Source organism: Catharus ustulatus, chromosome 3 (genome assembly GCF_009819885.2).
Source record: "Catharus ustulatus isolate bCatUst1 chromosome 3, bCatUst1.pri.v2, whole genome shotgun sequence".
NCBI lineage: Eukaryota > Metazoa > Chordata > Aves > Passeriformes > Turdidae > Catharus > Catharus ustulatus.
In genome coordinates this window covers 49,175,282-49,197,405 of record NC_046223.1, presented here as the reverse complement: position 1 = coordinate 49,197,405, position 22,124 = coordinate 49,175,282, and the positions used below count along the sequence as shown (strand labels likewise).

At 40.8% G+C, this 22,124-nt stretch overlaps 1 protein-coding gene across 1 annotated transcript in view; it reads left to right on the top strand.

Annotated features, from left to right (window-relative positions):
* The window catches only part of UST (uronyl 2-sulfotransferase), a 155,560-nt gene that overhangs the window by 72,791 nt on the left and 60,645 nt on the right, over positions 1 to 22,124 (top strand). The window contains exons 3-4 of the mRNA XM_033056417.1: positions 1,215 to 1,370; positions 9,406 to 9,485. Of these exons, the coding sequence (XP_032912308.1) occupies positions 1,215 to 1,370; positions 9,406 to 9,485 (236 nt within the window). The remainder of the gene's footprint in view (positions 1 to 1,214; positions 1,371 to 9,405; positions 9,486 to 22,124) is intronic.

The window sequence follows — 22,124 nt, the reverse complement described above, 5'->3', positions numbered from 1 at the left end:
CATATGCCTCGTCTGATTGCTTTTATGTTAGAAATCCTTCTGCTGGGAGAACATGATTGCATCAAGAGCAGGAGTAACTATATGTTGAGACACACCGTCACTTTGGCCAGTCTTTGTGCTGAACTCAGGTTGCCTGGAACCCAGGTGCAGGCCCTAGTCAGGAAATGTTTTGTGACATTGTCTTAACAGAAAAATGATTTTTCCTTAAATGCTGTGTGTGCACCACTGTGGGTGAAATTCTGAGCTTCTGACTCTGTTAGCCAACTTAAAAGGCTTGGAAGCAGTTTCCTCTGGGCCTGTGTTATCACATGCTGCTATGTGCTGTACAGCAAATACTTTTCTAGTGCAATGGTGTGACTTCAGAATGCCTTTTGCTGTAACAATAGCCCATGGACATCATCCAGGAACAAAATAAGGCTGCATCTGTTGTACTGTGAGACACTGACTTACCTTTTCCTTGTTCTGGTTTCCTGGGGAGGAGAGCAGGGTGCAAGAGTTAGTATGGGCTGGACACTATTCCCAGTGGCCAGGTTGGATGTGGCTGTTCTGTTTTGAGATTTTATGAACATACCTGTACAGAAGTGATCAGACTGTACCAGCTGGCCTCAGGCCCACTGTGGCTCTGTGTTGCTTATTCTGCACATAGATCCTTAGCCAGTGACATGATTTGTTCTCTGAGTCTGTTTGAAAGATTCATGTTTATATTTGAAATTAAAAGATTAATTTTAGCTCTGTGCAACTGGTTGTTGTTTGGTTTCTTTTGTTTCTTTTTAAGCTGAAGTTATGCAATTCAAGCATTCATTTCCCCTGCATTATGTCAGCTTGACTTTGAGTTGCCAAACTGTAGTGCAAATTTACTCCTTTTAATCCTCTTTATGGGAGATAGTCAACTAAAGATGAATATCTGTATTGATATTACAAACAGTAAGCTCAAGATCATTACCAATGGTTACATAGTATTTCTGGAGTAGTTGCCAGTCTTTTACATATAACTGCATCTCAAGGGGGTAATCTAATCTTGCCACCTCCCTGAGCCATACTGTTTCTCTTCTGGAGAGCTTCTACCTTGCTAGAGGAAGTGAATGCTTCTCACCTGGGCAGGGCCCTAGAAGTTATCCTGTGTCTGTTGGCTTAAGGTAAAAACCTGTAATTCAGAGGTACACAGAAACAAAAATATCAATATACTGACTCCATTTTTTTCAATCTTTGTTTAGGTACTTCCTTTCCCCAGTCAGGTGGTCTACAACAGAGTTGGAAAGTGTGGGAGTCGAACTGTGGTTTTGCTTTTAAGAATTTTATCAGAGAAACATGGATTCAACCTGGTTACATCTGACATCCATAACAAAACAAGACTGACCAAAAATGAACAGGTAAGTTACTCCTGCTTGTCTTAAATCCTGTTTTCTTATTACATGTATGAAACTGAGAAACAAGGCATACGCTAGCAGATAATCCTATTGAAAAGATGTATTGCTACTTTGTCCTGAGTAATCATGTGGAATTCTTCATTCTCTGACTTCACTTACTAAGAGAAATGGGTGGCAGAGCCAAGAGCAACATGATGTGGCAGCTAACCAGAAAAACTACAGTAATTTCACGATTACAAGCCGCACGGACTATAAGCCGCATCTCTGGGTGTTGGCAAACATTTCGTTCTTTGTCCATACACAAGCCACACCCAATTATAAGCCGCTCTGTCGTTTACAGCGAGGACCCACGTGCGACAAAGTTGCCAAATAGTAACAGAATCGCAGCATGGCGGGGTTTACTGGCTTGGCTTGGGCCTTGAGGGCTCAGGGCTGCCGACAGGGCCGGGTGGCCCAGCTCGGTGCTGCCGCTCTGCAGGGCTGCTTGGGGCCGGCTACTGCTGCCACTGGGCTCCCTCGCCCCAACCCGGTGCTGCGCCGCGGTGGCAAGGGGGCACGAAGCCCACCGACACCCGCGGAGGTGGTGGGAGGTGGGGATGGAGCCCATTGGCACCCACGGTGGCGACAGCAGGAGGGGACAGGAGCCCCCTGCCTCCCCCTGAACCGCGGGGCCAGCAGGAGAGAGCCCCTGCCCCCCCCACGGGCCAGGGGGCCAGCAGGAGGGGGCCCCCCGTCTCTCCCCTGGGCTGGGCTGCCTGAAGGAGGGAGCTCCCCTGCCTTCCCCACCCACCGCACTGCCTGCAGGGAGCTGGCTCCACCCGCGGCACAACAGAGTAACCAATGTGTAACAATCGGGTAAAGCCGGGTTTTACTGGCAGGTTGCTCCACTCAGCACCTCGGTTTTCACTTCCAGGGTTAAAAATGTCAGAAAATTATTCACATATTGGCCGCTCCTGAGTGTAAGCCGCATTTCCGGTGTGGGAGCAAAATTTTAGTCAAAACGGTGCGGCTTGTATTCGTGAAATTACTGTAACTTCCAGTGAGGCAGCTCTTGAATTCAGTCAGCGAAGCAATTAGACAACCAGTGAGGCATGGAAGGTTAGTACAATGAAGTGCTAAAAGATCAGGGCCATGTGTTGATGTATTTGCAACCATTTATCGTACAACCAGGACACCTTATTGAGTCCTAGCTTGGGTCTTAGAGCAGGAGTAAGTAATAGCCAAAAAGGTCCTTTTTGATGACTTTCTTAATTCACTTCTTGTAATCAGTTGCTTCAAGAAGTTGTTTCCCAGGGCTATGCTAACCCATGTTTCTATAATACGACATGTCCTTGATCCTATCTCTGTTCCTTGCTTATCTATCTTTTTCATGTTTATTGCACAACCCTCACTAAAGGAAGTGAAAATACCGTATGAAACCTCTTTACCCAGGCATCCCTTTTCATGTTCTCTTGAAGTTGTAGGAGGATTATTTTTGGGCTTTGCTTCTATGACGGGTCCAGTTATTTAAATTTTCTACTCTTGAGGGTACACGTGTACCCACTGTAAGTATCACTTCTGTTAGCAGATTGAGAGAAGCAGTGCAGGAAAACCACAGACTCAGAGTGCACGTCCATAGTCGGATGCTGCACGCGTTGCCCATTGCTGCTATTTTGAGCTACTGATCAGGTAAAGGCTGCAATTGCTGCTGCGTCACTTCTAGAAATAGCAGCCTGCAAACCACACAAGGATGTGTGCCATGATCAAAATACGGGTTTGGGCCTGCCAGTGGCATTGTGCTGTGGTTGGGGGTCGCTTACTCGCAGCCTGTTCACGAGCACAAGTTTGTTATTTTAGATGCAGCAGTTCATTCCAAATGAAACTTTAGGAGCTGATGTTGCTCCTACAGGTCCCACCTTCCTCCTCTTCAAAGTGTCTATTGGGGTTCTATCGCTGCTGGCTGACCTAACATTCCATAAGGCGGGTTCAGCCAGAAGTGGGGTCCCGCTGGGCAGGGCTACCATGCCAGTCCAAATGCAGCTGCTATGCATGGTTGAGTGTGGTGCACCAGTGACAGGCTGTGCAGGGGGACAGTGTCCCCTCAATGCCCCTGCTTGCGGCCAAGGGAAGGCCTGCTCTGCATCTGCTGCAGCATCCCTGTGTGTACCTTACTGGCAGCTCTGCACAGCCTGGGCAAGTTGCAATGTGGTCCCATCAGAAAGGAGACAAATTATCCCCTGCTACAGAGCTTCAGTGGGTAGGACTGCTTTTGTGTTTTGAGCTGTTTGGGTTTTGTATGTATCTTTCATCAGTTTTCATTGCTGATTGGGGGACATACCATAAATCCCAAAAGTCTTTCAGGTGTTAGTAATCACCATCTTTCACTGTGATCAACTTCTTCCTTTCAGTTCTCTTCTGTCTTTCTCTGGTAGGTGGATTTTCCTTTGTTAAAACATGATATAAGATCACTTCTTCACACTCTTCTGTGCTGTAGTCCAGCATGTGGAGGTTCCAGAGAGGCGCAGACTTACTTTTGATGCAGTCAATACACTGGCAGATAGTTATCTGCATTACCTTTTGCACTCCCTAAGCTGTTAAGTTACTAAATGGCAAATGTGCTGGAAGTATTGCTACAGAGCTGATGATTTACTCTGTAGTTTGCCCTGCCGTCATTTGAGTCTCTTTATTTTCATATATGGTTTATTTCCATAATTACAATAGACTCATAATTTAATGAGTACTTTTGCTGAAAAGTGTCTTTGATCACCAGAAAACATGCTTGGACACAGTAACTATTCTGTTGTTCGGGGCATTTTTAGTTGTCTTCTCAATTTTTAAGAGCAGAATATGAAAAAATAAATGATGTTTTCCACCTTTAATGTGGTGTACACAAGAGGAAGTTAAGGCAATGAATGATCTCAGGCTCCAGGCATTGGAACAAGAAAAAAGAGAGCTGGGCTGTAGGCTTCCAGCATGAGCATGGGCTTCTCACTTGAGATATGTCTCTCTTCCTTCTGTCATTTCTCTGCCCTGTGTTTGGTTAAAGCCCTGATCCAGCCAAGACTTTTCTGTAAATATTTAGCTTATGCAGCCTGCTGTTGTTGAATAAAGTTAAGCATGTAGGTGTTTTTAATGACTGTGGGGATTGCACATAATTGGAATCCATATTCTCATTGCCTTTTCCAGTCTCCTTCCTACTAAGAAATTTTCCCAGCTTATGTGTGTCTGCCAGCAATTAAAAGTGCAGCCTTTGAACATCTGTTGGCATAAGGGAGTGAGTTCTGGAAACAGATGTATTAATATATGGCTTGCCATTTGCTATAATAATTTCAAATAAATTAAACACAGGAAATAACACATAATATTAATCTAATTGATGTGGCTTTAAAATGCTACTCAAACTGTTGCAAAATGAAGTCTTCTCCTGCCCTGACTTTGTCCTCCACTTGCATTTTATTGCATTCAGGGAAGTAAGAATAAGTATGTTTATAGGTATAGAAATGCCAGTCACATAGAAGAGTAATTGGTAGTTTATCCTCAGCTTATTTCCTTCTGCCACCCATCATTACGGCTGTGCAGCCAACTTTGTATGTAATTCCAGTTCAACGCACTAAAAATCCATCACTGATTTTTCTTAAATGCTTTTAAAGACAGAAAATTGGTCATACCAGCTTGGGGAGGTGAAGAAATTCTTGAAACCATTCCAAGCTTTTGAGAGCTGAAAATGAAGATCTAGTCTCATTCCTGGGAGTTGCGAGTTATTTATGGAAATGAGTACTCAGATGAAAGTGATGTACCAAAGTTCTTGTAGGTACTTGTGCTTCCTGAGCCCTTCATGCCTTCAGTAGAGACTGAAAGCAGTGGAAGAATGTAAAGAGCTCACAGTAAAGATAGATAGAGATTTTTTTTTTGTCTTTTTTGTGTTGATATTAATGGGACCATAGTGTGATAAAGCAGACTGCATTGGAAAATCCCAGTTGCCTCACCATTTTTATGCATTTTGACCTCAAATTCTCATACTGAAATACAGCATCTTAAAAAAAAATAGTACCATTTTGGTTGTTGTTTGGGTAGGATTGTTATGTGATTATTTCCTTTTGTTCCCAGTAGAATTTACTTACTGAAAACCTCAAACAAAGCAGGGCTACTCTGAGTGGTCAGCCCAAGGACCGGACTAGCCATCTCCAGAAGTGAGTAAGGCGACCTGTCTCGAAGGCAGGAAGTTTTTGTACACGAGCAATGCTGTGGCTAGAGAAAATCCATCCCCCACGTTTCTCCGCTCTCAGGGAGGGCCCCATCCAGCCCTTCTGAGTCACTTCACGGTGCCATCTGCTGGAGCTTATTTGCAATGCAGCACAGTGCATCACAAGTTCATTTCAAGGGCTAACTAGTGTATTTTTCAGCAATGTTTCACTGAAGCTGCCTAATTCCTGCAGGAAAGCTCTGGGCAGCAGTGAGAGAGAAATAGCTCTTTATGGGCCCTAATCCTAGCAGGTACCTGCTTCTTCCCTATTTCTTAAATATTTCTACAGCTTCTCCCTCTAACCATAGATGTGTTCTGACTCATCTCTTCCCTAACAGTTTGCCAGGGTTGTTTATCTTCTGCTGCTTTTACTTTATTTCTTTTCAAATTTAGGATGATATGATCATCTGTATTTGTATGTCATTCTCCTTCATCACTCAGTCCATTTAAAAGTACTTGTTTCCTTCAGCCCTCATCCTTTGCGGACTGTGGCTCTCTGTGGTTCCTCTATATCTTATTTTCTTTCTTTCTTGTTTCATCTTATAGAAATAAACATATGAACAAACAAAATCTAACAGCCAAAACCAACCAACCAAACTTACTCTTCCGAGAGACACTGAATTATTTTTCTTTTTGTTGTCTTTTTTTCTTTAACATAGTCTTAGAAGGAGAGAGGGATCACTATGTCTTTCTGAGCAATACATTTGGGTTGTTAGATTGAAATCAGTTCAGGACAGCATGATGAGAGAGGAAGAGACCCATGCAAAATATGGCCACAATTTGCATGTGGCCATGAGCCATTGCAGTTATTTATTTTTCCCTCCTGACATCTGTGTGTCATTTCAGTTGAGCCTTACTTACCCTTTTGGCAGGGTTTTTAGAAGAATGGATTTTGCTTGTTTGTTCTTATGCACATTGTAGCCTTATCCACATCTGTTTACAAGTCCAGTTGATCATTAAGTGTCTACATATGAAGGTAGTGTAAGTAAAAACAAAATTCTGTTTCTTCTGTGGAGCAAGCCATTGTCTTAGCTCAAGAGATTGAGTTTGGTAGCAAGAGATGAAGAAGGAGCCAGGAGCCAGATGCTGTCCTGCACTGTGTGCATCTTTCTAACCTCCCTTTGCTCCTGAGGCCAAAGTGCCTGTGCTTGCCCAGCTGCAGGTTGGTTAATGTGACACTGACGTCAGGTGAAATGGAGTGAGAAACGTGGCAGTGCTGTGATGTGAATCTGCTTCCTGATAGCAGATTGGTGCCAGCCCTGGGGACAGCTGGGAGCCAAGGGAAGCTAATGTGGTGCTTTGTAACACTCACATACACCCTCAGCTAAGTTTATCTAGCAGTATTCTACTAGAGCTGCCTGTTTTTAGATTTAGTGGGATTACTTTGTATAGGTATAGTATATTTATATATCCATATTTATATTCTAGTAGGGGTTTTTTTCATTTATTCCAAGAAGGAATTGCAATGACGACCATGGGGGCATGAACAGAGTTTTTATACCAGATCAGTAACTTCCTTCTGCCATCTTCCTTCCTTACTTCGTGCAGATATAGCAACAGAAGTAAAATGCAAAAACATAAAAGAAGTCTTCATACAGTTCTGAGAATTTCACTTCTCCTGTACCTTGTCTTAGTAAAAATCACAACAAGAATCTGTAGTAGGTTGACTATGCAGCATCCAGTTGAGACATCTGATACGCAGGCTGCAGGGTCTTCTATTGTTTGATTCTGTAAGGTGAAGAAGAATATAACTTTTTGTCAGAGTGAGTTACCAGTTCTAAACAAATAACATGTTGGTTTACTAGAAAAGCCTTTATCTCTTCAGAGCATGAAAAAACAATGCTCAGTTACTTTGTGCTAAGTATTGCAAATCTTCCTGGGCTTTCTAATTCTGATCTGGATAAACTTTGCTCTTCATCTTCAGGTTTATGATTTTCTCACCCAATGCATTTATATTGTACTGAAGAAGCTGTGCAAAGACCTGTTTGTGCTTGAATCAAGCAGTCCAGACTCCATATATGAGTAACTAAGGAAGGAATACTATTGTCTTCCTGACTCTTTTTTCGATTTTTTAAAGTTTTTTTTTCCATTGCACATCTTCTCTCCATATTTTCTTGTTTCTCTTTTCCCTTTATATTGTCTTTCTTTTAGTGATCGTGTCTTACGTTCCATTTCTTTGGGTTTACAGCCTTTTTCAGACATAACACACCTTGCTATACTTTCTCAAACCTAATAGGTGTGGTGTATAAAGGTCTGTGCCTTGATGTACTCAAGCTAGTTGGACAGGAAAAGGTCCATCCTGAGAAGATGGACAAGCTGAACTGTTTGCTTCAATGGTCATTATACATGTGTGTGTATAGAATTGTGGAAGACAGAGGAAAAGTAGAGAAAGTCTCTACGTATGTGCACTTCTTCATTCATCCCTGGCAGTTAAATAGCCATAGCTTGTGTTGGCTGAAAGAATGTGGGGTATGTGTGCTGGGAAAAGGTGGAGGATGCAAGATGGATAAGAAGCAGTAAGATGTGACCCACATTATAAAAACCATGGCAAAATAGCAGTTCTATAGAAACTGGACATTAAAAGAGAAAAAAATTGGTGACTGCTGTCTCTTAAATATAGTTTAGTATTTGCTAATACATGGGCAGAATTTTTTACCGTGCACTTTTTGCTGCTAGTAACTCCACACATGCCAGTCACGTTGTTTTGACTACACAACAGGCTGGACTCCATGTTTTTGTTTATTTCACCTTTGTCAACTATAGCATTCAAGTTGTAATAAATGAGTGGGTTTTTTTTAATTAATGTCTCCTTAATGGTGTTTAAATTTACTACATAAATCAATATGATTCAAATCAGCACGTGTGGTTCACAGACTTACCCCCCTTTTTTTTTTTCTCAATGTATGAATTGCTTTCTACTACCAGTTTGTAAAATCAATAAACCTGACATTTCAAGAGCATTTGTGTTCAGTGTCCATAACATTTGAACACAGAACAGAAAATTGGAAAATAAATCTTAGGAAATTAATAAGAAGGAAGCAAAATTAACTGAAACATCAACTCTCTAGCATGATGCTTCACTAGACACTTCAGTTTCCTGTAAATCATATCTAAAGCCCAGCTTAAACAAAATGGATGATCGTGTCCATGGTGTTGCTTACATTATTCCATTTTCATCTGAAAATTTGAGTATTTTTTTTAATTAAAAATATGTGAATGAGCCTCAACAAGAATTTAGCATCATCTTTCTAAATGTGCCCATTTAGTTTGTACTCCTAATTTGTTGTAATAGGGTAAGAAATTGCATGTTCTTATTTCTATATTTAAACAAGCAAATCAATTGGTATCTTGGCTGTGTTGGCAGCATTTATTGTTGCACAAAAATGGCCATTGGCTCAACTCCTGCTTTCTGTTACAGTTTCAGGCATTTTACATTTTTGGCATCAGGGTGAATAGAACTAGTGTCTTCTGAGGGCAGCTGCCATTTGGAAAGCTCTTGCAGATTTAGAAGGAGTTTAAGATTTTTCCTTTAGTTTATGCCTTTCTTTAAACTGATACCCACTTCTGGAAGTGTTTTGGAAGTACATTAGCTCCATGGTAGCAGAATGGTGTCTGCAGCTCAGCCTTTCTTGCTTAGACGTAAAATATTCATTATGCTATCTTGATGAGAGGGTTTAGGGAGGGAGAGTGGGGAAGGAGGTCGTGAGTAATTCAGGTTTGAAAATTGTATCATCATATGTTTTTTGAAAGTTTTATGTTTGTCTCAAATTGTGCATTGATATAATGTGGAAATTTTGATTTGTTAATTCTTTTTAGATGGAATTGATTAAAAACATAAGCACTGCTGAGCAGCCCTATTTATTCACTAGACATGTTCATTTCCTCAACTTTTCAAGGTAAGGCATTTTTTTTTTGGTCAAAAATATTTTTCATTGATTTTTATTACTTGTAATACATAAAACATTTTCCCTCTTTTACTCATAAACAATACAATGCACTTTTTTTTCCCTTCCTTCTGGCACTAGAATTCACATTCCAAAGTTGGGTTTTTTCCTCCACATTCACTTTTCTGTAGCATAATTATGTTTGTTGTGAAAATTATGTCTGTCTGTGAATAATTATGTATGTTAGTGAAGCCAGGATGCTATTAAATGCTTTTGCCTTTTGAGATGATTGTGATTTACAGTGTTTCCAGTCAACATGTGAGAGATGATAACTTAGGTCTCTGAACTGTGCACTTGTGTTTTAAAAGTGGCAGAACATTTCTGTTAATGTTTCATCTCTGTATAGCCAGACATAAAAAGGAGATTGAAAACTGCATTGAGTTCATTAATTTTGTGCCTGGAATGACTCTTCACCAATATAACCAATTTAATTTTGTTCTGACAAAATAGTCCCCATTCCACAGGCTATCGAAGTATTTTTAAATCAAGCAAACAGATGATGCTCTGTATCATGGGAGTGCAGTTTCTTCTGGCAGATATTTAAAAGCATGCAGCAAGACTCTAGGGACTTTTATAACATGGAATGTGAAGAAAATTGAATTTGGATGAAAGTTCTAAGGAAATTTTGGAAGGACTTGAATGAGTGATGCCAGTTAACATTTTGCTGGGATACAGAGGTTAAAGCTGACTGCAAATGGTTATTGCCCAGGCTGTGAATTTAATCTGGAAGTGATACTCAGGGACCATGATATCTGTGCCACCAGATTGGACTCCTTGCATTTAGATTTTTTAAAATTCTGTAGAATTATTAATGTGGTGCAGATCTTGGCAAGAGCTTGCCTAAATACACAGCATTTTGTTTGCATGGCAATATGAGCACATGGCTTCAGGCTTCTGTAGACAGTATAGTAAGAAATTACAAAATTGGGTGTGGGGTGTTTTTAGTTTTATTTTCTTAGAAAATAAATTTTTTTAGCAATTGGAAATTCACTTGATGTAGGACTTAAATATGGGCATGATTTTTTACATGGAAACAAGAAGAGTTAAATGAAATTTCATCTTCCTTGTTCTCTCTTCCGATTCCTGGAGAGTTCCATTTCTAATGTATAATGCTCTTCCTTGCAAACCTGAAAACATATTTTGTTTTATTGAGTGTCTTGGTTTAACTAGTAGGTGTGAAGTAATGAAAAGGCTGATGAGTCTTCTAGATCAGACAACACTGAATTACAGAAACATTGCTTGCTAGTGTTCAGCATTTCTTAGTGTTTTCTGATAAATTAAACATTTTTTGAGATTTTAGTTTCTAAATTTATTAGCAGTGTTATACTTAGCAGTGAAGTAACATGTTTTATATTTTCTTATTTAATTCTATGTTTTTTTAAAAACTGATTTCATTAGGAAATGGATTGTTAAATATTGCATTTACAGAAATTTCAGGATGTGATTTAAATATGCATTATAAATATTACAATACTATGAAAGTGTTCTAGTTTCGCTTGATTTCTTTGAGCTATTCATTTATAGTTCCTATGAACTTCCTATCTGTAGTGGTTAGCTGGACTCAGATTGTCTATGGAATATAGTTCTTCCAATTTGCCCCAGCTTTTCTGCCAGATCAGCACAAAAGTCATACAAAACTCCTCAGACTAAAAGAGTGGGGCTCAGAATACTGATGTGCTATTTTCTGGCTGACAGCTGAAGGCCTCAGACAATAGGTTGGCATGAGCAACCATCACAGTGGGGTGCAGGACCAATGCACAGCGATGGGCAGGTGACACCAGTAGACTCCTGACTGCAGGTTTAGGGCAGCTCTAGATCCATGAAAGGCTCAAAGATCAGCTTGAAGATTAAAAAACCCTATTTTGGTGAAACTTCATGCATCTTCCCAGGAAAAGGCACAAGGCTTTCCACATGTCACTGCAGCAGAGCCATTACTGGGATCTGTGAATTTTTTGCAGGAGCAACTATTTTGGATATCGGTCCAGTGACTCACTTCTCTTGTTTGGCATTTTATACCTTTGAAACCAAGCTTTTGTTCACAGGAAGGAATAAGAAAGAATTTATTCTCCTTCCTTCTGCATGTATTGAACTGGCAGACCAGGTAGGAGTTAGAAGGCATGTCAATTTGCTACTTTTTTGGTAGGTCATATTTGGAACAAAAGAAGTCTCTTGTGCTTGCCTTGCACCTCTCTGCTTGAATGTTTTCAAGATGTGTAGAGATTGCCTTAAGCCATTTAGAGCATATCATCAAAGTACTATGAGAAGCAGAAAAAATGCAAGCAGAATCATGAAAATGTGAATATGATTTGCTTTGACTTAAAATAAAGATGTGGAATCATTTAGGGTGGAAAAGATCTTTGAGATCAAGTCCAATTGTTAACACAGCAGTGTCAAATCTGCCACTGAAGTATATCCCTGATTGCCACAACTACATGTCTTTTAAAATTTCTCCAGGGTGTGGACTCACTCCCCCAGGAGAGCTTGACCACCTTTTCCATGAAAACCCCTACCCAGCTACAAACCTTCTTTAAGATAGTTATGGAGAGCAGTAAGGTTTTCCTTATACCTCCTTTTCTTGAGGTTAGACAGCTCCTGCTCCCTCAGCCACTTCTCATATGACATTGTCTAGACCTTCACCAGCAGTGTTGCCCTTCTCTGGACACACTCCAGCACCTCAATGTCCTTCTTGTAGTGTGGGGCCCAAAACTGAACTGAGGTGTGGCCTCGCGCGTGCTGAATAGAGAAGATCACAGCCCTTGTCCAGCTGGCCACGCTATTGCTTATACAGGGCAGGGTGCCATCGGCCTCGGCCACCTGGGCACACCCTGGCTCATGTTTGACAACTACTGATCAGTACCCCTACGTCCTTTTCTACCAAGCAACTTTCCAGCCACTCTGCCCCCAGCCTGTAGCACTGCTTGCGGTTGTTGTGACACAAGTGCAGGACCCAGTACCAGGCCTTGTTGAGCATTATGCAATTGCCCATCAATCTAGCTTGCCCAGACACCTCTGCAGAACCTTCCACCCTCCAGCAGATCAACTATCCTGCCCACCTTGGTGTTGTCTGAGGATGCACTTGATCCCCTTATCCAGATCATTACTGAAGCAGTTCAAGAGAACTGCCCCATACTGAGCCCTGGGTAAGGCCACCTGGGGCTGGCTGCCAGCTGGATGTAGCTCCATTCACCACCATTCCTGGGCTCAGCCATCCAGTTTTTCACCCAGCAAACTGTACACCCATCCAAGCCATGAGCGGCCATTTTGTCCAGGAGAATGCTGTAGGAAAACCATCCCGGGCTTTACTGAAGTCCAGGCAGACAACATCCGCAGCCTTGCCCTCACCCACTGAGCAGGTCATCTTCTTGTAGGAGTAGGTCAGGTTGGGTAAGCAGGACCTGCCTTTCACAAACCCAAGGTGGCTGGACCTGGTCCCCCAGTTGTTGTGCATGTGCCACACAATGACGCACGGGATCATTTGTTCTGCAACCTTCCCTGACCCCAACATCAAACAGGCTGACAGGCCTCTACTTCCCTGGACTCTCCTTCCAGCCCTTCTTGTAGACGGGTCTCAGTTTGCTGACTTCCAATAACAGGGACCTCCCTGCTTATCCAGTACTGTTGGTAAGTGATGGAACGTGACTCTGTGAGCACTTCTGCCATCTCCTTCTGTACCCTTGGGTGGATCCCATCTGGCCCAGTAGACCTGTGTGTAGCTAACTGGTGTAGCTGCTCACTGACCATTTCCCCTTGAATAAAGGAGACTTCTTTCTGCTCTGTCTTCTAACTTGGGGCAGGGTACCCCAAAAACAACTAGTCTTTTTATTAAAGCCTGAGGCAAAGAAGGCATTAAATATCTCACCTTTTTCCTCATCCTTATTGGTGCTTCTCAGCTTCCCAAACAGTAGTAAAACAATAAACTTGGTTTTTTGTTGATTTTTTTTTTTACACATTACTAATGTGAATAGCAGCAATAACAAATAAACTGCATTTTCTGCCTTTGTGCCCTGTACCCACTTATAAACCTGTCAGCACTTAAAGCTCTCTGATTATTCACAAAAACATCACAACACTTACTTACGCTTGTTTCCAAGTGAAAACCAAAAAAAGGCTATATTTTTTTTCCAGAATAAATCTCCAGTGGAAGTGAGCTAAGCCTTCAGTGATGAGTTTTAGTACATGCATGTTTCTAAAGCACCATTAGTTCTGCTGAACAAAGTTCCAAAACCTTGAAAATTTCATTCTGCCCTGAATGCTTGCCAAGGCCATTTTCCCCTCATTCTTGAACATTTTTTTAAGAGTGCCTGTTAGTTCAGCTGAGTAAATTAATCCCCCTTTACTCTCCTTCATCTTCTGATTCAGTACTATCTTTTCTCAATCCAAAGTAGTGCGAAGAGACAGACAAAAAGATAAATCTTAAAAGCAGATATGAAAGCAAGTCTTATGTGAATTTTTACAGACATAACTCTAATTAATTCCAGCTTCAAACAGAAGATAAAAAACTTTCTTGTTCTTCTTTCATGTTAGCAAATTTATACATAACCTTTGTCACAGAGAAAGCTTTTACTCAAAGTGTTTTGCAGCTTCTGTTCCCAGTCTAGCCAGTGCACTTATGCCTGGCTTTAGCAGATGGCCCCATGCTTCTGAAGGGTGGCTACTCCATCCAGTCCATTTCAAGACTGTTTCTTTATTAGAAAGTGGTGCTGGTTTTTTGTCAGTTTGGGGCTTTTTATGTCTTTTTCTGATTTGAAGTTTATATACTAATGTTGCTGGGAAAAACATCCAAAATGTTAATAAGGAGCAAATATTAAATAATGTCTCTAAGCAGGTGAAGATTTATGTGTTGATATATTTGTTGAGGTTCCAGGTGTTGCTGGTAGTTCTAGGCAGTACAGTGTTGGAGTGCAGAAGCTGTGAAGAAGTGGAATAACCTGCAGAGAGATAAAAAGCTATTTCAGAATAGTTCCAGTTTGTTCACTGTGCTTTATCATAAGTGCCTGTTGTCATCTATTTAGTCCAAGAAAAAATTAATCAGGCAGAAGCTTCAAGTTTGTGGAGAAGCCCCCCTTGATTTCTCAGTAATGTGCTGAATTAACTGTAACAGTCATTGGGCAGTGACTCAAGACACTTGGTGAGTGCTCCAAGCTTCACAGATTTCAGAGAAGCAGGAACAACATTTGCAGGAATGCAGAAGGCGGGTGGCAAGGTCATAGTTTTGGGGAAGGATGAGTCAGGAATGTGGAGAATTGCACAACTCCTGTTTTGGTCACAGGAAGGCAGCATGTCTCTCTCCAACATCAAGCTGCTATTTTCTGGGCGTGCACTTATGGACCCCTGTTCAGGCAGAGCAGGGAGCTTGGGTGTTCCTTCATGTCTTGGGGTAAGTGAATGTTGCAGGTGACTGTGTAAAAACCTAAGGACATGCCTCTGTCGGTGGCTGGTGAGTTTTACTTGTTTGAAGGCTGGCTGATCAGGGCAGGGTAAAGTCAGAGAAGGAAGAAGTATTAAAACAATCACCCAGAAAGTGAAACAGGCTTTTTCATGTCTCACTGGAGCTGTGAATTCTTTACTTTCTGCATAGCTATAGGCTGCTGAGGAATTAGCTCCTTTAAAATTTACTATAATGTGCTAAGGAGATGCAGAGATAAACCACTGATCCTATTTAATTTTACCATTTAATTAATCCTTATAATTCAGTATATGTTATTTGTTCAGAGCCAGGATGAATTATCACCCAGCACTACTGTGTCAGGAGTCATCCTTTCAGTGCTGTCAGGCTGCTGCCCTCTTCTTCCTTTCAGCTGGAGTTTTTAATATCTTAGGTGTGCATTTAGCATATGTGTGCATGTACTTGAGGGGAGGGGACAAACTTTGCTTTTGGCATAAGTTTCTAAAGAAATAAGAACCATGCAGCAGTTCCAGGTGTTCTGCTTATTTTTCCATCCTCTCTTCCCAAATTCCTAAATAATTTCTGAACATGTTGGCTGGTTTGAAACCACATTGCAAAGGTCACCAGATGACTCTGAAACACACTGCAGGTACATCTGCTGGAGGGAAAGCCATGCAAAAAACAGAGCTTGTGGACTTTCTGCTGGGCACAGCCACCAGTTACCTCCCTGTGCCCTGCTTGGATGCCAACCCCAGCTCTGTTGCATCCTTGTTCAGTGTGAGAGGTGTGGCGGGGAGAGAAAAGATCTGTTGGATCTTCTGCTTGGGAAGGAGCTTGCCTTTACTCCCTAGAATCAACCTAAGGAATATTTCCAGTTTTCTGTTTCTCATTAGCAGAGTTCATGTGTAAAGTTCTTGTTTTTCTTGAAACAAGCCTTTTTTGGTAGACAGTCTGTATCAGCATTGCTGAAATTTTTTTTATTACTTTTTTGTGCAGATACAATGGCCAACACAAGCTAATAAAAATAAATAAATTGAGCTGCTGTAGCAGCAGGCAGTGTCACATGCAGCAGTGCTAGTCAGGTTGATGATTTTCCTTGAACTCTGACCTGAATTCTGACCTATGTGTAGCAATAAATCACATGCTATATGAAGGCAGGAATGGACAGAGAAATTTAGTCTGGATAAGCCCAACACAAGACTTGATTTCTGAATGTTGCTTAGATTTTTTTGTTAGTCATTGGTTCCGTGTTTTTTTTTTCATGCATGTTTTGATGTTGCACCATTCCATTTTTGTTGCAAAATGTGTCTATAGCTAACAAACAAAAAGGAGGTAAATGTTGATGAATTAACTTTGTCATGTGAATAACCTTCATGTTTGAAAGCTGAAGCATGGCTCGGTGCAGGCAGCTTCTGTTTGGAAGTTTTGCTTGTTATCTAATCCTTCCAAATTATCAAGAAGCTGATATGTTTACAGTATTCTTTTTTTTCCCTCCAAATAAACATCTTGCTTTGCAGTGACTTAACCTATGTATGAATATCTCTATATACATTGATTTGGAAATAGAATTTTACTTTTTTTACAGACTGACTGGAGATTAGTACAACCAGAATGATTCTGTGATGCTGTTTTCATTGTCTTAGTCATGCAATTTTTGTCACAATGTTATGTGTGTTAACCATGCTCCACTAGCATTTGCAAAGAGTGTATTAGGCAAATGCGTGGAGCTGCCATAAGATGCTGAATGTTTGTGACCCTTTGAATGCAAACTCAGGTATACTTTGTACAAAGAGCAGTAGTTGGGTCAGCTTGCACTGACTCTGTACAGCTCAGCTGTGGGAGGGATTCGACTCTTTGAATGCCTCCTTGAATCAACATCTTGAAACAATGATTGCAGCCTAAGATTATCTACTGAAGTAATTTTATGTTGTGGGATATTTTTCTCCTTAAAAAAAAAAATACACATTTAGGGAAATGTCATTAAAAATATGGTAGCAGAAAAAGAAAATTACCCTCTGGGTAAGCTGTTAAAGTAAGGAAATGTCAGCTAAACTCATGTGCATGGCCTTAACACTGTGTCTTTATGTGTGTTCATTATAATCTGTACTTTTTGCTAACACATCATGAAACACTTTCTACCATCATGTGAGGTCTACCTTGTAAAGTACACATTTCATGAATGGCCACATGGTGCTGTAATCCCTCCTACATATTTTTTTTCCTTTTTTATACTACATTTTTTTAATTATCTGAGTGTGTAATGATCCTTTTTAACTGTGACTTGATGGACGGCTAAGCACAAATCTAATGTGCAACTTGACCTTTATGTGATCTAAGCAGGGTTTTTTGAGGGGTTATTTTTTTAAAAAGCATTGCTTTGTGGTGTTTCCACAGACTTCAAGATCATTTAATTTAAAATTTATTCCCTTAGCTTTCCTGTGTTCTTTGCATAATGGACTTTCTATCTTTCATTCAACTCATAACATGATAGTCTCAGAATAGAAATTGCTGCTTGAAATCTTGTTACTGAAGGTGGGATCAGGCATTGCTCCTCAATTATCCTGTTTTTACTGTTGTTCAGCTTCCATGCTCACATTCACACTGCAGATTACCAGTTTGGGAGTAGCTTGATTTAAGAAGGATGATTATTTGTCCAGAGGTGTCTAAAAGAGAATAGGAAGAATGATCAGAGGTTTCAAAAATTTACCTAAAATTGCAGGAAAAAAAAACCAGAGAAGATAGGGAAAGAGGGGACTGTCACTTCTGAATGTTTTTATTTAAAATGTTCTGCAGAGATAAAGGGATTATGCAGCTCTTAATGAGTAATGATAACACAAGTGGTGGACTTGAATTGTATTGAGTTCTAGATCGGACATTTAAGAAAAGGTTAGAACAACAAGGACAACAAAGCAACAGAACAGATTATACTTCAGGATTTTGAAGCTAGTAGTGGCAATTGCATAGCTGTTCATGCCTTCAGGCAAAAACATGGATGGTGACAGTTCTGAGTAATTTTGAAACTTTGTTACCCTTGAAAAATAAGTTTAAACCTGACGGCTTCCATCTTTCAGGAAGGAAATTGAAGTCTTGATTCTAAATCACCAGTAATAGAGAATCTGCTGCTCTTGATAAATTCTTTCAATAGGGAATTAGTGATTTAAGAGTTATTTTTCCTCCTAATTTTTCAGAGAAGTGCAATTGACTCTTTTTCCTTGGATGTCTTAAGTGCGTTTGTACACTATAGAAAGACGCATCAAATTTTTCACCTGTGTAATTTCATGTGTGATATCTTACACACTGTCATACAGTCAACTCTCAGCCTTCTCTATTTTCTCCTTCTCATTCTCTTTGCAAGCTGGAGGTTTTTAATTTTTTCATCTTTTTTGTGATGCTACGCTGAACTTTGTTCATATTTTCCTGAAAATGGACTCTGAATAGTCATATGAGTGCTGTGTCAGGTCTATGCTCCTCTTTCCTCCTGCTTCTGAGAAAAAGGGAAACTTGGATTATTCTGGCCTGTAAGGTCTCCCACACTGCTGATAATATGTGGAAGTATTCATGTCCTTGCCAGAGCTACTCCTTCCCTGTGCATATGCTCTGCTTCAGATTCTAGATGCTTTGGGTTTCATTTGCCCTATTAGAGTGCAAAATGTTTTCTTATGTCTTTCTTGCCTGGTGGCTCAGGTGGCTCTCTACCAGCAAACCACTCCCTTCATTATTCTCTCCTTTTGCAGCTTTGCTTTCTGAAAATATTATCACTTTGTGCATAGCTTCTGGATCACAGATTATCATGCTAAACTGTGTAGGTTCAAAGCCTTAAGCAGAGTGATGTTCACAGTCCCTCTCTGATGATAGATTTTCACATCTGTGACAGGGCAGCCGTGTTACAAGTTTCACTTATGTTGATTTTTATATTCTATAGATTGCATACATGATATATACTGCCGAGTTACAAGGATTTTTTTTTTTTGTTACACACAATTTACTGCATTTCAGTTCCCATATGGACACTCCTAACATGGAGTTGTTCTCTGCAACAGCCATTTCCACAGGACAGCTGGAGTCACCCATACTTCCCTTGATAAATGTATTCATACAGGAAGCTGAATATGCAGTGCTAAGTACATTGCAGCATCCTTTGCATAATAACCTTCCTAAGAAGTTGAGCCCCAAGCCAAATCTGTGGTCTCACTCAATTTTGAAAATATATCTTTTCTTCCTATCGTGTTTGTTGATTTAATACTTCCCAAAGAGCTGTATCAGCTATTCTACTATTTGAGGGAAATTTATTGTAATACTTTGTAATTAGCTTTTCTCTTCTTCAATATAATGCACAGCATTTGCATCACTGAATTAGTGAAACATTAATCAGAGCTCCAGAGAGATCCTAAGCCAGACCTTTGGAAGAAAGTCTTAAATATAGGGTATCTGGAATTAGGTGATTTTAATTAATGCAGAGTTTAGCTGCTGTTAGTCTTTCATGGAAAGTTAGTGTTCGCTCTCTTACTTGTGTCTAGCTGTAACTTTGCATTACATAAGTGAAAACAAAATTAGTATTTCCTTTACTTGGAACCCATGCAGGATGCTTATCCATGTTGATGCTGTTCATTGTGAATTTATATACTAGACTACTTTGATGTTCTGAGGAGAATGAAAACTATAGAGTAAAAAAAGACCCTCGTTGATTAGCATGCATGAATGACTGGCAAAATGCTGCCTAAAATATTCTAATAGGTTTACAGGGTAATGAAATAGATAAATACAAGGCTTTACAGTGTTATTTTTCAGCCATTCACTGATCTGAAGCAGCTTACTAAACAATTCCTATAAGACTCAGTTACAATTTTACAGTGATGTGACCCAGACACATCAGAAACTGAAATTTGTACTATTGAAGTCTCGGGTCCAGAAAGGGTGATTGATGAGGGATGTGCACTATTTTACTGTTAACCTCGAACCACTGGGCATTTTGTATCCCCGCACACCTCCTATTGAAAGGCAGGCCGGTCAAAGATGCAGTTTTGAAATACTTATTTTATTGTATCATAGATCTGCTAAGGTTGGAAAAGACTGTCATCAAGTTCAACTGTAAACCTACACTGCCAAGTTCACCACTAAACCACATCCCTAAGTGCTGCATCTGTATGTTTTTTTAATGCTTCCAGGGGTGGCAATTACATCACCTCTCTGTGTTGCTTGTTTTGTATCTAGGATAAACTAGAGAGCAATAACCAAAAAGCATAACTTTTACTTCAGCCTGCTGGGGTGAGGCAGGCTAGTTAGTACTCTGCACAAAAGGAAAAAAGGCCTCACGAAGCCAGAGTTTTTAACTGAAGTCTACTCTATATAGTCTTTATACCAGTTCAGCTACGCCACTACTATTATGACTGAAATAACCATACAGGTGACATAGGTGCATCAGTAGAGAAATGCCCTGTATCAGCTTCCCCAGTTCTAAGGAAAAGATTAAAAATATGACTACAGCATGAGGGTGAAGGCTGCAAGAGAGGCACTACAGACAAGAGCAGGAAGATAAACAAATTCCTGATTATGGAGGCTGGCAGTACCTCAGCCCATTCCTCTTTGCATCTCATCCTTGAGGTGGATTACTGGAGCATCCCAGAAGTGCCTGGTGCCTTTGTGTGCAAGGGATTGGTTTGCTACAAGTTCATGCTGATGCAAGAGTTCTGAAAACATATACAGAAATTTCACGACCATAAGGCGCACCGGACTATAAGGCGCACTTTTTTTTTGCAGTGAGGCTCCGCCCCCAACTCACCCCGCGTGGTTGCTGGCCAAGGCCCCGCTTCAATCTGGCAGCCATTGGCCCCTGGGCCCGCCTCCACCCGGCAGGGGTGGTGCTGCGAGCCACCGGGCCCCCCTGGACCCGGCAGCCATGGGCCCCCAGGACTGCCTGGACCTGGGAAGGGGGGTGCCGCGGGCCCCCTGGGTGGCATTCACCCAGCAGGGGCGGTGCCATGGGCCCCTAGGCCCGCCCCCAGCCAGCTGCTGTGGCACTTCCAGCTCCCCCCACGGCTCACAGCTCACACTGCTGGTTTGGCAAATTTTGCAACTTTGTACATCAGATAAGGCGCACCCCACTATAAGGCGCACTTCCGGGTTCGAGGGAAAATTTTAGTCAAAAGGGTGCGCCTTATAGTCTTGAAATTACTGTACTTCAAAATACCTTTTTTAGAAGATAAATGTTGAAGTAACTGCATCTTATTTAAGTCCTAAAAAGGTGAATGCTCTATGTGAGTGTTTTTCCATGACCTCTCTGTGAAGCTGTGCTGCAGGGCAGGTAATGGAGTTCTAACATAATTGATGAGTAAAGATGGCTGGGCAATTGTACTCTCAGCATATGATTCTCAGTTATATGGCACTGTAAAAGGAAATTGCGCTTTCTTTATAAGAAGGATACCGTATGCCTCCTTCTGTTAATATTATGTGGCTGTTGGTTCTTGTTTGCTTCTGCTTGTGTAAAGAGTTTTGTATTAAACGCAAAGGCAGCAGCTTCCTGAAGTGAAATGAAATATAATAGGAGCTAAAAAACCTCAATTTCAAAGCCAAACAAATCACTTTTATTGATTTTTCCCTCCCTAATTTGCAAGGGATTTGTAAATGGTTTTAAATTATGATTTTTGTCATGTAAATAATAAAACTGAAATTCATCAGAAATGTGAAGGGCCAAGTTCACATACTTCTCAGACTTTTTTGTTTTTGTTTTTCTTTTATTAAAAAAGACATAGGGGAATATATTATTAAAATATCATTGATTGAAGCTTGCAAATAGGTTTTTTGATGAGGATTCCAAAAACATACCCTCAACAGCAGACCAGTTAAAACTAATGGGATTTATTAGTGTATATATAGAATAAATCGGGACACATTAAGTACAGGAAGAATGTTGTGGGGGTTGGTGTATCCATTTGTGGTGTTCTGGTGGAGTGGTGGTATCCTGATTCACTCTTCCCAGTTGCACCAATGTGCTGCTGGAGTTGGGAATATTTGTGCAACTTCTTGCAGGATCCGATCATGATCTCACTCAGAGAAGGTAAATCTGCTATTCAGGCCTAAAAAATGATTGTGTCCCATTGTGAATCCTTCACAATAGGTGTTTGAGTGCAAATAAGGTGATGTGGTGCATAAAATGAGAGCACGTATCTATTTTTTTGTGAGAGCACTTTCATGTAGGTGTTGTTAAC